Source organism: Oenanthe melanoleuca, chromosome 1 (assembly GCF_029582105.1).
Source record: "Oenanthe melanoleuca isolate GR-GAL-2019-014 chromosome 1, OMel1.0, whole genome shotgun sequence".
NCBI lineage: Eukaryota > Metazoa > Chordata > Aves > Passeriformes > Muscicapidae > Oenanthe > Oenanthe melanoleuca.
The window spans coordinates 103,704,904-103,723,277 of record NC_079333.1 but is presented as its reverse complement, the minus strand read 5'-3'; the positions used below and the strand labels follow the sequence as shown (position 1 = coordinate 103,723,277).

The 18,374-nt window shown below is 39.8% G+C and overlaps 1 protein-coding gene across 2 annotated transcripts in view; it reads right to left on the bottom strand.

The window, feature by feature from the left end:
- SYTL5 (synaptotagmin like 5) overlaps positions 1-18,374 on the bottom strand; it is a 78,422-nt gene that overhangs the window by 13,769 nt on the left and 46,279 nt on the right. The window contains exons 7-14 of one of the 2 annotated variants that reach the window (XM_056502538.1): positions 17,188-17,307; positions 14,366-14,504; positions 12,158-12,287; positions 10,307-10,413; positions 6,406-6,498; positions 2,492-2,557; positions 1,379-1,557; positions 494-596 (exon numbers count right to left, since the gene is read on the bottom strand). In XM_056502538.1, coding sequence (XP_056358513.1) covers positions 494-596; positions 1,379-1,557; positions 2,492-2,557; positions 6,406-6,498; positions 10,307-10,413; positions 12,158-12,287; positions 14,366-14,504; positions 17,188-17,307 — 937 coding nt within the window. The remainder of the gene's footprint in view (positions 1-493; positions 597-1,378; positions 1,558-2,491; positions 2,558-6,405; positions 6,499-10,306; positions 10,414-12,157; positions 12,288-14,365; positions 14,505-17,187; positions 17,308-18,374) is intronic. The other variant, XM_056502545.1, reaches the window with a different exon arrangement.

Below are 18,374 nucleotides of genomic sequence, written 5' to 3'. Positions count from 1 at the left end.
TCACCACAGGTTTCTAAGAAGACAAATAGTGAAGCAGTTGCTGGCATTTTCTTACCAAAGTTAGTTCTGCTTTAGAAATAAGTTCAAGCTTCCAAAAGAACTCAGATCTTACTGCAAAGTGTTATTTTCTCTTCAACATCAGTTAGACAGGAAGTTCTAATCTAGCTTTATTTCAGCATCATGCATATAAAATCTTTAAGGTGCTTCTAACAACCCTGAGCTCAGCTGGATGGGAACAGAGTTTTGAAGAGTTTTGAAACAGATCTATGGAAACTAATAGAATTTTTAACTGTTAAGGGGGGAACAAACAAAACCTTAACCTTCCTTAAGCCAAAAATTGCAACTCATAGGTTTACTAGATGCTTTTCCTTAAACGCCTTCCCTTTTGAGGCAGCTCTTCCAAGTTCTAATCCCTGTACTGGAACACATCTAGAAAACACCTGTAAGCACAAGTGAAACATTCATCAGAGCCTGAGAGGGAGCCTGTTCTCACCTTCAGTGTCTCATTAAATTCTGGGTTGGTGCTGTTACTCTTAATCTTGGTCTTGCGCTTGCTTTGGCGGGACTTATCAGGCAGCAGGTAGGCTTTGACATACCTGCAGGGCAAGCAGCACCGGGTCAGCAAGGAACAGAAAATGGCCAGTTTGAGCAAAGAGCTGGCACTGTGCATCAGTAACTTGTGAGGAAATTAATTTCTGCAGTGTTAAGAATGTAAACATAGCAGAGAATATGCAAAACATGGAGAGGTATGGCCTGTACCTAAACACTGTGGTGTTAGTCAGGTAAGATCAGAATTAAAAAAGGTACAGTTAAATTAATTTGTTTATCCTCAGAAATGCAACAAGCTTTCTTAACAATTTCCCTTTTACCATATATGATTACCAATTGGTCATATGTGACAAACTACACACTACAAATACAAGATAATTAAAAACTTCATAATTTGTATACCATGGATTAATCATGATTAGAGACACTAATTTTTACTTTCTGTTGAGACAGTTTACATATTACGATGAAAGCTACAATGAGAAATTCAGAAAACATGGTGCTTGCAAAGTACATCTATGGGCACATGAAAACAAAGTTATTTCTATTAATCCTTGCCCCTAGAACATCACTCATCACATATATTTCAGTTTTGATAATAGAAGTAAAAAGAAATTCAATGCTGCTTGCCTATTCCTTCCTTTTTTTTTTTTATTTTTATTTTTTAGTATCAAACAGGACACAGGAAATGCCCTTCCCACAGGGCACTCAAACCCAGCCAGCACCAAAATGCTGCTGTAGCAGCTGGGTCCTGTGAGCTCCAGGCTTGGATCCCAGCCCCTGGCTCCAGTCTGGGTGGGATGTGGTGGGGGAAATTCTCTGTGCTTACGGGTCAGTCCTTTGCTTCCTCTCATCTGCTATGGCCAGGTTCCTGCAGCTCCTCACCAGGATGTTGAGGGCACCAGTTCTGTAGATGTAGTTGATATTGAGGAGGATTTCACCACTGACCTTCACGTTGCCATAGTCACCAGTTTCACTGTACACACTCATCATGCTGGTAATGCTCGTCTGCAGGGGAACAGAAAAAGGGCTCAGGGGCTGAAACACTTTCCTCTTCTCCAAAATAGCCTTTTTTTTTCCCCCCTTCATAATGCTACAGCCTTGCAATATGGTCACACTTTTGAGGACTTGCTATGGAAACAGATACATCATAGAATAGAATTGCCATGATTTGATGTAAAGGGAATAAGAATCGTAGTTAATAGTGGTTTAAATGTCTAGACAGATGTTTTTCCATGCAAGACTCAAACCTATTTATAAACATGACTAAATCTAAATTACCACCTTTTAATTAATGTATGAACTGAAGAGCAGACAGGCTACATAAATTTTAAGCTCATGTAAGTTCCAAGCAGGGAAAAAAAAATAAAATTTCTCTGGCTCAGCTGGTCACCTCATTTTTACTGAGTCTCATAAGACAACTGCTGACAGAGCCCTCAGGAAAACTTACAAGGATGCTTCCCATAATGGATATAGTTTGAAAATATATTTATTTAAAGTGGCACCTGTCTCTCATTAACAATTCTAAAAGAAGGAGCAAAATTCAACCTTCATCCCATTGCTGCCAATTTTGTAAAGTCAAAAAGTTTTATCAATACTACCACAATTTTTTTCCTCTACAGCATAATATATCATTCCTCAATCCCTTTTCCTTCACACTCATAAAATGCAGAGTACTTCCTAAAATTTACAAATAGGAAAAAACTGAATATTTTTAAAAGAAAACTGGGGAAATGCACACACTGCCAGAACCAAATGCATTTGAGAAATCTGGTGCATATTTTCTTTTGACTCATTGAACAAGATTGCTCCAAAACCAAAATATATGTAACCACCTAAATTCTTACACATAGGAACCTTGCAAGACACACAGGAACAGTCTTCAACAAAAAGGGAGAAAGAAACCTTAAAAGTAAGCTAGAGCAGAGGATTCAGAACTCACAGTATCACCATCTGCTTCAGGAACATTTAAATATGTCCATTTTCTGTCAGAGCCTTCTGGGGAGTTCTTTAAGGAAGGCAGTGCAAAAGATCAAGAGATAAGAGCATTAGACTGCTGCAATAAGAAGAAATAAGTGCAGTGAGAAATCTTTATCCATAGGGAAAGGTAAAGGAAGTTTGTATTGCAAAGCCACAGTGAGAAAGTAAGAAAAAGGTATCACCAAATAAGAGAAATGATGTGTTTCTCATACACTTCAAGTACTGAAGGATGCATGGTTCAAAGTAATTACACAGAAATGAGGAAACCTCTGTATCAAAATAAAAAATTTATATTTTAAAACAGTAGCTCAGCAGGTTTGGATTCATATTGGATTATATCTGGATTATTTTCATTTACATGTCCATGTGCATGTCAATCCTCCCTGAAGCCAGTCAAAGTCTAAGCATTCCTGTATTTGCAGCATCAGTGCCTTTGGCAGAAAGGGCAGTTTCCCTGTGGAGTCCATAAGAATAGATGACAATTGCACTAATATGTTGAAACATGTCACTCTCTGGGAAAAAACCACCACATCAATTCATTATTGGAGGACATGTTTTCCCTCCTCTCCTTGCTAGAGCAGGATCTCACCAACTGTGTCTTGATCCATCTCCTTCCTTGCCAGCTGCAGGGAAGAGCACAGTCCAGGGAAAGGACACAGAAAGAATTGGTTTGTGACAAAACCCAACTCTCCAAGCTCCCTGCAGCACAGGAGGCTCAAGGGATAAACAGTTCTGTGTCAATGTGGTAAACAACAATAGACAGGGAAAATGTTATTTATATAATCAATTATTACCCATAAATTTAATTTTATAACCAATGCAGGAAAAATAAACAGCAACAAAAAGGTGCTTTTGCTGTATTTCTGCTGGCTGGCTTTATCCTTAATTAAGAAAAAAAAAAAATAAGGAAAGAAAAAGAAATGCTTATCCTTTTAATCCTTTTTATAATTGTCAGAAATTCCATTAACTTTACTGGTTAATATTACTGGAGAATTATCAACACATACCAGCTAATGTGACATATTTCCCCCAATTTCTAACATGCCTTGAGGTAAATTCCAGCCTTTACCATTTATATATTTCCACCTCTAAAATAAATTAAAATATCCTTTAACACTTAGGAGCTTAGGAACTGATATAGAACTTAACCAGTCCAGTATGTGCTAGAAAATACCTAAATTATCCCTGCAATGGTTTGTATGCCCACTTCAGAAAAAAACCCCAAGGTTATACCAGTACCAGGAGGTGGATGAGTTGTTTTCTACTCCAAACACTTCTCTCTCTCTAATCTAAATACTTTTTTCCTCAATCTTTATGTAAGCAGGCAGCAGGGATAAATGGCTGGGGGAAAAAAACCATTACAGAAAGTCTGAAACCCTGACCCTTGAATTTATGCAAACACAATTTCTGAACTGTTTGCAAACCACAAAGAAAATTAAATAAATTTTGTAGAATTTGATATAATGCACTTTTTGCCCCCCACGCCCAGACTCTGCTCTGTAGCATTTACACTGGACATTGAATACACTAAATGTAAAATCTTAAAGACAAATACTCATATTCCTGTTTAGTAAGTAGTAAAAAATATATGAAGGATGCAGTCTCACTTTGATATCTCACTAAGAATTATATTTGTTTTGCATCATATCTTAATGCTGCAGTAAAGCCCTGGAATATTTTAGTCTCACTGATGTGGTGGGTCTTGACAACACCACATAAATATGTGGAAGATGAAGGATGAAGAGAAAACTAAACTCACAGTTCATGCAATAACACTGGGAAAACACAAAATAAAAGACTAACACTGAGATACAATTTCTCTTCAATGTCACTTTCCACTTCCATTTTTGCTCATTCATGTTGCAGGTAGATTTCAAGTGTCTTTTATCCTTTGTGATATTTCTTTCTTTTCATCAAATATTAATTGTTAGACGAGCCATACTTATTTGAAATTCAATAAAGGAAAAAAATGGAAAAGGGGAAGGGAAAAGGAAAAGGAAAAGGAAAAGGAAAAGGAAAAGGAAAAGGAAAAGGAAAAGGAAAAGGGAGAAGGAAAAAGGAAAAAGTATCATACAGAAATGAGTCTACTGTTCATCAACAACATTATTTCAATGTGACTTAATAGTTAACAGTCATTTGACACCACAGGATAAAAGAACATATTGTGCAAGAAGGCTCAAAGGCTTAAAACAATCCAAGTGAAGGTAAAAATATGATGGGGAAATGTCAGTAAGACACTTAAGGGGAATAAAGAAATGAACCTGTAAAATTGCCCTGCTCTTGCAGTGAGAAGCAGCTGGCCATTCACAACTTTGCCATAACATTGCATGCAGTGACATTAAAAATCCTGTCATGGTGAATAAGGAGAAATGGGAGCATTGAGATGTGAGATTATCTCAAACCTACAGCACTGGAAAAGCTGCACTTTGCTTAAAAGAAAGGTCAGAGGGAAATCTACAGCAAAGGACAAAACCCAACACATGGACAGAGCACTGCCTGAAGCACAGAGGGAAGATCCATAAATGCAATTCCTTAATCAGTGGCCTAGCAGAGAAAACACTTAAGCCCCTGCAACCCTCCTATCAATACTGATAGGAAATGATTCTGTCTATGAAATCCCTGGGAGCAGCAAGCATTGGAGGCTGTGAGTCTCTGCCACCTCAGCTAAATGGGTGGAATTAGCCCAGGGTCCACAGGTGCTGGAGTCTGATGTGGGGTGCAGGGCTGCACTCTCTGCTGAGTCTGTGAACTACAAAAACCACAGGGGAAAATGGTCTGACATGGCCAGGTCTAAGCCATCAAAATGCTCTGTGATGTTAATATTCTCAGCCCTTCTCCTCCTATGTAAGCCAAGCTTGGATTCAGCCAGCTCCATTGGGATCAAGGGCTTCATTGGGGATTCCCTTGGCCTTGCTTGTACAGACTGATGGGGTGACACCTAGAAGGGACAGTTCTTGGGTTATTGTCATAGACCTTAATTTCTCCTCCCTTTTAGTATTCAGACTCATCTTTCTTCATCCTCTTCAGCATCACACACTCTCATAGAGTTTGTTGTAGCTTTGTGCAGAGCTATTCTTAGACACAAGCCATAAAGAAAAGTGGCCAGAGAGCATCTCTGAAGATATTAGCAGCTGCCCACAGATCCCAAAAATGAGGTACACTGCAGATAGTAATAAACTTGACATGTTAAAGGCTGCTTTTATTATCCATTTTCTTTCCCAGTGAATAACAGACTGCACAATGAACAGCAGAAGTCTTCTTAGGCCAATTTTGTTGCTACCATCAGGTGCAGCTATCCCTTTATTGTCACCAGCCTAATCCCCAAGCACCTCTCTCCTGCACTAAAGGAAAATACTTTCCAGATATGGGTGGCACAGCAGTCATGCCATAAAGAATGAGAAGCTGAGTTGGGGGGTGGACAGTGATTCCATTGAAGTGGGATGTATTGAAACAGACAAATGTTTGTGTCCCTAGAACCTAAAAAATCAGAAAGCAGTTTAAGAAGGAAAATCCCCCCACAGTCTTTTTCTCTTTGTCTCAATTTAATTAAGATCAAGTGCTCCTTTGCAAAGCTGAGCAGTCACATACTGCAAACATCTCTGCTTTGCCTTCTCCATGTGTAAGCTTGATAATAACCCAAGCATGAGGAAGTCTGCTAATGAGTATGTAAAACAGTTTTCTCTTTCCAAGCCCTGCAGAGAACATAATTTTTAGCTTTGAACAGCATTAATAATATAATAGAAAGTCTATCTGAATGTTAAAATATTTTTCTCAAGTGTAGAATGAAAGATGAATGTGATATGAAATAAATTCCTTTCTGGAGGAAATATGGCCTTTTGTGGATGGACAATGGATGTTTTCTACTCAAGAGCTTACTGTTGATATTCCACTTGTCAAATGTTCATGTTTTCTTGGATAACAAGAGGCCACTATGTCATCAATGTCTTCTTCTGTTTCATCCAGATAGCCCTAAATGACAAACAGGCATTTTAGTTGTATTCTGTACTGTATTTGGTCAGCCTCTGTCACTTAATTTGGGTTCACAAGTTTTCACTTTAGGAAGATGGTGCTGAATGCATTCGAGTTCTGTTCTTTAGAGGAATTTTGTTCACATTTTCCACATTTTGTGCACATCTCTGCACAAACACAGAGTGTAAGGGGAAGAGAGAGCTGTGCTCTCAGAAATCTTCACACATATACTTCATGGTACCATTTAAATGCTTACACTATCAAGGTAAGCATTTAAAAAAATAATTAAATTTCTGCATTGTATTAATAATAAAAAGGTGTAAAATCAGTAATTGCACAGCTTCATATAGGTGTTTGAGTTTTAATAAACAAGACTGAAGTTTAGCATCTTTAATCTATAGACAGAAAAAAACCTCATAGTTTAAACACAGCAGTGAAGTAAAATCTAAACCAAATCTTTAGATGTGACTGATGGTCCTAATGGGACTCTTAACTCTTACTTAAAATAACAGGAAAAACTCCAGAACACAATTATAATCCTATTAGCCATATCTTGGAAATCTCAGTGTTTCCCTAAGCCTTAGGATATGTATATTTTGAAAGACACTGTTTTAAATTTTAATGGAAGTCAGATTTTCAATTTCCTTGTATCTGCTTTGCAGCTATAAAAACCTCACCTTTTGACCTACCTCATTCTCTATTGCTTAGTTTTTCTCACTCTTTGAAACTAAACAGAGAAATACTGTATTCAAATTTAGGAGTCTCAAAGACTTCTGTGCTAATCAGCAAAAACAGAGCAGGGGAGAAATGCTGCTGAAGAGTTGAATTCACAGTTAACATAAAAAAAATTGCAGCACATTTGCCATACTTTATAAAGAACTGACTGTTACATGTCTTCTCCTTTGCTCCAGTGACTGAACTGATATGTAATCACCTAAAAGTTATTTTCTGTTACTACTTTCCAATTGTTACTGCATATGTAATGTTGAGCAGAGGGAAATCAGAGCAAGTTATCACCAAAATTTACATACTGAGGAAAACCTTGAGTTTCATGTACCATGAGCTTGCTCTGCTGGTCTCTTATTTTTCTAGTCTGTTAATATGCTGTTAGCACCCCATAGGAGGAAAAAAAAAAAAAAAAAGTAAGTAAAAGATACATTCTACTAAATGAAGACTTAGGCACAACACAGCAAACTATTTCAGGGAGACAGACAGCTGAATGACTCAAAAGTAACATCTCCCCAAAACCTGGAATAAAACAAAAAACCCAAAAAAAATCCCCACCACTCCACCTGTAATTTCTCCTCCCCTCATTGAGATCAGATGTCAAGTGATGTAGTCTAGTTTTAAATTTGGAACAAGAATACAGTTTTCTTACTTCCCATGGAACTGGAAGAAGCAATTCTATACATTAAAAACTCTTTGCTTTAGACTCTTGTGTGCATACCAGTGAACTTGAAAATAAGCAGTGCTACATTTTTACTGCAAAATAATTAAACACAGGGGAAAAAAAGTAAGGCAACATCTTCAGATTGGGGTGCTTCACAGAGTCCTAACAACTGCTGAATACAAATTTTTGTCTGCAAGCAGAAATCGAAAACTTGAAAAAAAAAAAGGTTAATATTTAACTTACACTCCTAATTCGTTTTGCACAACAACGATTTTAGTTCTCAGGAGGTGTTACAGAATTGCAGCTGTGTAATTGGTTGGTGTTATTAGCTTATTAAAGTTAGAGCTAGTAGGATATTAATCTCATGGTCTCCAGTGGGGGCTATAAAAGGCACATCATCCAATTACTCCTAAGGAAGCAGCTGAGCATGCACTGAGCACTGCTTGGTCAGGAATTCAGCACACAGCTCTCTGGAAAAGTGCTCACACTTGAACACAACAGAGTTTAGCTGGTTCCCATGCTCCTTGGTAAATCTCTGCCACACCATGTGGGTTTTGGGGCTTGCCCCTTTTCATTTTCAAAAGCAATACTAAGTTAGAGAAGGAAAAGATCCACTCAGTTTTCCAGCTGATTTCTCTGTATGTACCCATGGGTTTCCCTGATAAAGGTGGCAGCAAAGTAGCTAAAAGTCTTTTCCCTTTCAGCTGATAAATTCCAGCAATCTGCATATCCAATGGACATGTGGCATCTCCCACACCACTCCCATCACCCAGGAGTAAGAGACTGAAGGACCTCAGCTGGAAGAAAAGGAGGGTAACTCCAGCCTTGCTGAGGCTGCAGGAGCTGTTGTTACCATCATCAGATACCTTTCTTTTTGTCTCTTACATGCAAGCATCAAATAAACTAAATTCCAGCAGGACTACAGCTTTCATCTCAAACCACTGCATCCATAATGAATCTGAAGGAGTCCTGTGAGACAACCTACCCTAAACGAATATGGTAACACAAAAGCTGATGAATGCAATCAATTCATTTCATAAGGCAGAGAAAGTGAGGATATGGGTAAAATCAGAGATCTGGGACTCCTGTTATGAATGAATTTTAAAGGGGAATTAGCACCAGACCCCAGAGCAGCTAAATCAAGGTTATGCCACAAGAGAGGTCCCCTGTGCTAGCAAAGAACCTACAGAGTTGCAGAGAGGCAATCTGAAATTTCATTCAGTCAGCAAGAAAGAAATATAAAACAAAATCTCTGATTCAGAAGAAAGAAATCAAAGAACAGAAAACCTCTCTGGATTTGTCATCTCTGGCAGCTGCTTCAGAGAAATATCTAAACTGTAACTGTCAATTAGAACAGAGAAAAGATACAAAGAAATCTGGAGTCTGCATTTTTTATTTTGTGCTTTTCTTCTGCATTATTTTCCAGCTCCTTAATAAAGAGCACATCGTTTTCCTTTATTACAATTTTAAAATAAACCACTTATTTTTGAAGTTGTTCTTCCACCAATACCTGACACACAGGAAGATCTTTTGCTAATTCCTCAAAGATTAACCAAAGCAATGATGCAGGCACATTCTCTGACTGCTACTAATCCAAGAAAAGATGGAAATCCCAACACATGGTTTTCCACCAAGACTCAAATTTCAACACTACAGGAGGGGGAGATTTCTGCCATGGCCAATGCCCTTCTGGAAAGAGCAGATGGAAGGGAGGGACTATGACAACAGGAAAAATGCATAAGCTACAGGCACACATTTGGAAACATTAGAATACACTGTGATTAAAGAAAGAATTATTTAAATAACTTTCCCCCCCATGCATATTTAATAAGCTTGGATGTTCTTTTATAGCATTGGAGCACATCTGCAAATTGCCTAATTTGGGTGTGCATAGCAGGAAATGGAAGTTGTGAACCACTTCAGGAAAAGCAGTCCACAGAATGCACAAAAAAATGTGCATGGAAGAGTCAACAGAAAGATGAGGAAAGCAACATTGCCAGAACAGAAAGTTGGGTCTTCCTGCTAAAAATACAGATAAGTGGAAAACCAAATCAGACAAAGATTAAAGCCTTTAAACTATGGACTTTCTCAGCAACAAAATTAAAACTTATGAAAATATGAATTAATAGAATTTTGGAGCATGTGCAATTTAGTGCCTGGAATTTATTTTCAGGCTAGGTTTCTTTCATCTGTGAACTCAAAGACCCAGCAAATTAACAACAAGCTGGAACCATGATTATTCATTGAAATCACTCCATAGCAAACATACTCAGAAGATGACACTATTAAAAACTCATTAAAAATCCCTGAAAGAATGTCCTGCCTTACCCATATTTCATATAGATACACATACAGTCCTGATTTCATTGGTCCAAACAGAATTTCCACCAAGTGAACATTTACATATTAGTAACTCACCAATTCCTGATCTAAGGCACTAGGTACAGATTTGCTTCTTATGCTCAGGGTATCCTCATTTCCTTCAGAGAAAGATTCACTCAAATCTATCTCAGATCGGCTGCGGTCTGGGAAACAAAAACAATTTAAATGTTTCCTATAGTATGTACAGAAATATTCCATTTCATCTCCCATACAAGTGTTGTCCCAACCCCAATGTTTTTTAACAAAAAAATTAAAACATTATTTTAGTTTTCTGCCAAAACTATGGCAACTGAACATCACTATGACAAAATGTGCTTTCTGGTGCTGCTCAGCATTCTGGGCAATAATTTTACCCCTGTACTATTTATTTATCTACTGTGATTGTCTTCTGTGGATGATACCGCAGATCATCAAGATTTTGACTTTCTCTGGTAGGTCTGCCAGCCTGGAATGCTGCAAAACTCACTGTCCAGGTGTTCACAATGACAGTCACATTCTGCCACCACCACCAAAATCTCCCCAGAATCTGCATCAGAACCAAGCAGGTGGGGATACAGATGGATGTGGAAAGTACTTCTGTCATTTACAGTGTGCAGACATTAGGAGGAAACAGTCTCAAGAGCTCCAGCAGTTTTTCTCATCCAGTCCATAGCATAAGACACAGAAAAAAAAAATATATATTTTTTTTTTTTTTCTCCAAGCCTCTCAGTCCTCCCCATATAAATCTTTTGTGTATTTAGATGTAATTAGAAAGAAAAGAGGGAGAAGAGAGTACTTTGGGATCCTGCAGGTAGGAATCTGAAAGGTTTTTGACTGTTCATCTTCTACCAGCTCTACAGGATGTGGCAGGAAGGGTCACTCTCCCAAGCTGAGTGTCCTTTGAGTTTTGCCAAAGAGACAAATGCTCAGTCTGAGGCCTGTTCCCAAGTTCCCAAACCTACAGTTTTGCTCAGCATCCATCTGCTTTGGTAACACGAGGTCAGTTCTTATCTACCAGGAAACTTTTATTTTGTGAGGTAGCAGGAACAGGGGAATTTTTACTTCCTCAGTAGCCATCTGTAACACCTCTGCCTGGAGCTGAACAATATTCTCAAGGAAATCTGACACTTCCAAGCTGAAATGTCTGAGGTAAGGAACATTCCCTCCTTGGATTAGCTCTGTGGGATACATCTCTAGGTGTCTGCTTTGGGCTAAAAGCAGCTACAATAAAGTGAGTCCTGCTGTGCTCCAGAGAGAAGCCTGTAAACCCAACCCCTCCATCAGCCCTGCAGGAAGCCAGCTGAGTTCAGGATGCTCCTGCCTCCTGTTTCTGAGAGGAAAAAGAGCATCTCCATCCACTGCTGCAAAGTGGCTGTGACAGCACCTTGCTGTGCAAACCCTTTCCACCCACCAGCCTCCAATGAAATGAGGTAAATTACTGATGGATTGACTGGTTCAGAGCATCACATACAAAAATGAACACACAAGAAGTCTGTGAGGGTCTTGTTCTCTGACCACTCATTGTTTCCCAAATTTGCTTCTGGGCAAAGTGAGTGTGAAATGTATTGGCAGCAGCAGAGTAACATTATATACAGGTAATATTTCATACAGAGAGTGATTGAACAACAAGCAGCTGTGAATGAAATCTTGTAACAACTCTGAGAGTATGTGAGTAACCTATCAATAACTTTGTACCAATGTTTCTGGGATAAGGATTACCATTCTTTAATATAAAACTTGTGAAAGGGCATGAACTTCATTAGTAAAAGGGAAGTGTTGTCAGAATGAACAAATTAATGAAACTTACATTTGGTCTTTCAACGTGTTTTAAGAACACAAGGAGCAGAGTCACAAGAATGGGCATAATCCTCTGATAATAAAGGCTGTCAGAAAGAAGAAAATACTTGCCTGATGACAAAGATACCCTAGAAACTGCAATGGAAGGTGTTCCAGATGGTTTCCTGCAGTGCTTCTTTACTAAATCTTCAGGCACACTTTCACTTGCTGGGATAATCATGCCATTTTCCAAGCCAATGTCCTGCCCAAGAGGAAAAATGCACATGCCATAAATACAAAGCCCAAGTATATTCACTATTAGTTTATAAAAAGCATAATTTCTATTAGATTCCAGAACTCCAAAGCTCCTTTAACATCCAGTCTATTACTGAATATATTTAGATTCCAGTCTAATCTGCTTTGCTTAGCATTGATGATGCATAAAATTTGCACAAAGATGTAATTCTTGCTTACATTCTGAGTTTGCAGCTGAAGAATCACAGTAAAGTATCAGAGAAAAAGAAACACTCAAATCTATTAGAAGCTCACTCAGCTCAGAAATCAGGAAAAAAAAACAAAGAAAAAACAAAACCTATGGTTTTTGTACTAGTATAATGATTTCAGCCAGGGCAAAACCAAATGCCCTTGAACTAATTAAATTATGCCAGTACAACCCCTTAAATAAAGCCAATATCCTTGATATCATTGTGATCTCCTGCCTGCCTATAAAAGAAAAGTTAATAACATAACTCCATCTAAATTAAATGGATTTTTCAAAAAAATCTAATACATTTGAAAACAAGTCAGTCTATGTGCCAACAAGAATATAAATAAAACAACCATTTATTTACAACTCCCAAAACTTCTCTTCATATACACTAACTTTTTTATTAGGAAAGACAACATATTAGACCAAGTATCTGGAAGTTAGAAAAAAAATTGATGCATTCAATAGGGCTCTGATCTGAATACTCATCTACCTTTTTTCCAAACATTAATGGCAATAAATACCTCCCAGGATGCCTAACAGCACGTGAGAGGAATTGTTCTGATAATGTGATTATCACACATTTTGTGGTATGGAATAATTTATGCAGAGCCCAGTGTCCAAATCCAGGAAAAACTAAAATCAGTTTGGCTGATTGTCTGCAAGTGCTGGACTTGCAAAGTTCCCCCTAGGAGTCAGTGGGAGAATGCTGGGCTGTGCATGCTTGAAAGGCATGTCCTTATTTCACAGCATTTACGCGAGGCTCTCAAGTGCCAAAAAATTGCTTATTCCCATCCCTTGTGCCTCCCAGTCCAGAATCTGTAACTCATTACCTAATGCTGGACATCCACAGTGATTTTAGACAAAAGAGAAACGTGCTCCAAACCAAACCCCCATCACTGAGATGAGCTGTGCCCCAGCAGAGATCCCCACAGGCCCCAGCAGAACTGAGGGGAAAATCAGGTTTTCCCTCTCAGGCTGGTCCTGGCTGAGCTCCAGGCAGGGCAGGCAGCAGCCCAGTGCCTGGGGGTGCAGTGTCCCTGGGGTGCAGTGTCCCTGTGTGTGACTGTCCCTGTGTGTGACTGTCCCTGTGTGTGAGTGTCCCTGTGGGTGCAGTGTCCCTGTGTGTGATTGTCCCTGTGTGTGATTGTCCCTGGGGGTGCAGTGTCCCTGTGTGTGACTGTCCCTGTGTGTGCACTGTCCCTGTGTGTGCAGTGTCCCTGTGGTGCAGTGTCCCTGGGGTGCAGTGTCCCTGTGTGTGATTGTCCCTGTGTGTGACTGTCCCTGTGTGTGACTGTCCCTGTGTGTGTGCAGTGTCCCTGTGTGTGACTGTCCCTCTGTGTGACTGTCCCTGTGTGTGACTGTCCCTCTGTGTGACTGTCCCTGTGTGTGAGTGTCCCTGTGTGTAATTGTCCCTGGGGTGCAGTGCTCCTGTGTGTGACTGTCCCTGTGTGCGCAGTGTCCCTGGGGTGCAGTGTCCCTGTGTGTGACTGTCCCTCTGTGTGACTGTCCCTGTGTGTGATTGTCCCTCTGTGTGACTGTCCCTCTGTGTGATTGTCCCTGTGTCTGATTGTCCCTGTGTGTGACTGTCCCTGTGTGTGACTGTCCCTCTGTGTGACTGTCCCTCTGTGTGACTGTCCCTCTGTGTGAGTGTCCCTGTGTGTGACTGTCCCTCTGTGTGACTGTCCCTCTGTGTGACTGTCCCTGTGTCTGATTGTCCCTGTGTCTGATTGTCCCTGTGTGTGACTGTCCCTCTGTGTGACTGTCCCTCTGTGTGACTGTCCCTGTGTGTGACTGTCCCTCTGTGTGACTGTCCCTCTGTGTGACTGTCCCTCTGTGTGACTGTCCCTTACCCCGCTGCAGTCCATGGTCACGCTGCGCGCACCCAGCCCCGGGGAGCGCTCCCGGGGAGCCTGGGGGGAGCTGCCTCTGGCCCTGGCACGTCCTGCTGCAGCCCCTGCACTGCTGCTGCCCAGGGAAAGCGTGCTGCCTCTGCAGGGAGACAGCAGGAGAGAAGGGTTATTGCTCTGAGCAAAGCAAGGCAGCTCCTTTAGCAAAGCACTGTGAGAAAAATGCTGTGCTAAACTGAGGAGAACATCAGAGCCCTGGTGGGCTGGGGCATCACCTGGAAAGAAAAAGCACAGGCAAGGATGAATTACAATTGCTTTACCATACATTTCATACAAGTATTAGTGCTTCTACCAGAGCTGCAGATGGCCTCCTGTCCAGGCTGCAGAAGCTGTGCTTGTCCCTGTTCAATCCACGCTGCATTCACACCCAGCAGGAGGAGAGACAACTCATGCTACCATTCCTGCCAGGCTGCTCCACTGTGTAAAGGGAAACTACAGGAACATGACATTTCTGGACACTTCTACAGCCAATTGAATTCCAGCACTATCTCCAGAAACTAAAATAAATCCATCCATCCATCCATCCATCCATCCATCCATCCGTCCGTCCGTCTCCAGAAAAACACCAACTTGTTCACTGTTGTGTTCCTGTTGCAGCTATGACTCTATACCCAAACCACTTGATTCTTTCAACCAATGTAAAAATTTGGAAAGGTTGGACAGGTCTTCTTGGAGGTTTCACGTTAGTAAAATTGACCAAAAAAATCATCTGTGACCAGCAGACTTCACTTGCTGTCTAACATCAAAACAGGTGAAAATTTTCCCATGGAACTTTTCTGTTAGAAAATACTGGTAAACCCATGAGAACACTGGGGGTTAGAAAGGGTAATCTGATGCACTTTTTAAACAATTTAAATTATCCTTAAATGTGTCCCTAGTTCCTAGTTCAGTCTGCTATTACAGAGAGATTTGATGCATTTTAAACATAAAAATGATGTTGTGACTATGCTAGGCTTCTCCTCGAGGTAGACAAGACCTGAGTGCAGTGGGGTGGAGTGCCTGTGTAAAGGAGCCTGAAATTCCCACACTCTTTCTCCTAGAAGTTTCCTGACCCCATGCAGCCTCCCAGTTCATTCAGCAGCAAAAGCATGTATAGCATTCAGCACCTAAATATTTTTGCTGGAGTAGAAATAAACCAGTAGGAGAGGTGAATTCATGGCCTGTTCCCAGCTCAATACACTTTCTCTTAAACAGAAATGTATAAAAATAGTAAGAATTCTCTCTTGGTTTCCCTACTGATAGGTGAAATACTACCAATTTTGACAATGTTACTGTGAACTTGGGCACAGGACACCAATTTCACCATGTGAAAATGAGATGACAAGAAGAGAAGAAGTTGTCATAATGACTCAATATCTCTAATTGAACAAGTCATGCACTCTGTCTCTGGGAAACAGCTAGAAAATGATGATTTATGTTAAAGTGAAGCAAGGCAATCAAACATAAAAGCTGCCTTTACAGACTACTTCATTCCTAATTCTGTACAGAGAGTTTATCAGGTGATGAATTCCCCACCCAAACAAAATTTTTTTGCTTCATTAATGGTTAACTGCATGATTACTTTCTTGTAGTTTGCCACACAAAAAGAGCTGCACAGACCTCTCACAAGCATCCTTTTGTCCTTTTCCTGATAAACTCTCAGAGAAAGCTACTAATATTGCATAACCTCAGTATTGAGCAGCACAGACACCAGATTCCTCAGGTTTTGTCTCTTAGATCCTTCACTCATCCCTACTCAATTCAATGAAAATGAAGAAGAGCAGTAAAAATTCTAATTCTGGTCTCATAGCAGTCAGGTGTGAGTCTGGTGAGATTTAGAAGGCCTAATAAACTTAGAGAGAAAAAATAGTGAACTGGATGGATTAAAGAAAACAACTAGCTTGGAAGCTGGATTAGCTGGTAGGTGCTGCAGCACCCAGTGGGGAAAAAAAATCAAATTATCAACTGTCAAGAAGAGTGCCACCATCAGCTTTAGGCATATTGCAGAACATCTAGAAATGTAACAAATAGAAGCAAGTTCTTGCTTGAACAGATAGGTTTCTCTATGTGCATACTACACTCCATGATGTTCCTTTTACTTGTTATCCTCTGTTCCTGCATATCTCTTTGGAGTCCCTCAGAAACAGTAGTTTAGAGACAGAAAATTGCTATTAGAACTTACAGCAAATTGTTATTATTTTTTCAGTCCAAATTTTATAATTTCTAGGAGTGTGCACCTGAGCAAAGAATGTGGGTCCATATCTAGTGTAGGCTATCCAGCTGAACAAGGGAAAAGTGAGAAGTGAGAAGTGAGAAGTGAGCTGCCTTTTGGCTTCGTTCTGAAGGTAGGATATGACAGGAATGTTGCTCTTGGAATTTTATAATGCCATCAGTGGCTCTAGCAGAGATCTCTTAAGCCCAGAAGAATGATAAAATAGCTGAGACAATAATCATGGAAAGAGAAGAGCAAGCAGCCTTTGAGGAAGAAAATGTAAATTATAATCAATTAACATTTCATTAGTAAAGAGAAACAAAGAGCCTTAGTTCTGTAACATGAACACAACTCATCAATTAAAAGCCAGAAAACAAAAACAATGTGTTGACATTGGTCACCAGCTGAACAGGAGAGTAAAATAAAATGAGTGGAGATAATTTTTTTGGTTTGTTGATGTTTTTTTGGAGTTTTTAAGCTCTGTTTCTCAGACAGCATTTATGCTGAGCATCCAAAGAGAGAGAGCAGCCAGGGCACTGGCACACACCCCCAGGAGCTGTCCAGCCCCTCTCACCTCTCAGAGCTTGGAGCTGATTTGCCACCAGGCAGACTTTCAGCCTCTGAGCCTCTGCTCCTTTCACCTTCATCTTTTCCATGTGTAATTTCTCCTTTGGTGACTGCCCTGATAACCCTCCTGTTGAAAACAGGGAATGAAAGATTTTCAAAGTTGTGATGTGTACAGTCTATTACTTTAATCTCTCTAGCCTGTGGACAGCTCTGGATATAAAGGTCAACAGAGCACGAAATGTTATGAAACTGGTTCCTGGAGGGAAAAACATTGTATTTACTACAAACTGCATTTTAAGACACCAAAACATGAAAACATTCCTTCTATTTGAGCTTAGAACCAGGAATGTCTTTTGTGAAAATTCATCTCTTTTTCAGGGGGAATTTATAGTTAGCAAAGTATTTTTGACTAAGTGTGTGTATTTTCCTCGAGAAAATTATGCTATATGTATTTTCTCTTGAGATATTTCTATAATTATATGCACCAAATGCCTCAAACATGCCATTTCTAAAAAACATAGCATCACCCCCTTACCCTGCAAGATGTGGTCTAATGGGACAGAAGTGAATGAAATGAAATTTTGCAGAGTATCCCCCATGACGTTACAAACCACAATAGACTGATAAGTTATTCCATTGCAGCTGGCCCCAAAAGAGCCTTGCTAAAACAAATCCACTCATGAGATACATGGATGTGAAATGTGAGGGGGGAAAGAAGCAAGCAAGGAAGAGGAACAATAACAAAGTATTTCTAAAAGAGGCCACCAAATATACTAGGACAAGAAAGCCAAATTCTTGTAAGATTAAATTTCTGTTATGGGGAATGTCACCACAAGAAACAGAAAAAGCACTAGAATAAATAACAATTATTTTAAAAAAATTGTTTCTTCAAAGGAAATAAGGTTGATTGGTTTGCTTAAGGGATTTAAATGGAAGGAGGATTAGAAAAGTAAACTTTAATGCCCTCTTACTATAGCTACCACTTAGCAGGACTCAGAGCAAAATCTAGGTTTATTGTAGAGGATTCTCTATGCTGGTTCTTTCTTCACTGTAATTTGAGAGGCCAGAGATGTTCTGATGATCTTTCTCCCTTTATTAAAGAGAGATAAATCACTGGTGGTAATTTCTGCAGTTGCTGGAGTAGGTAACTCCATTCTCATCTCTCCCAGAAGTAAAAAAGCCATGGAAAGCATC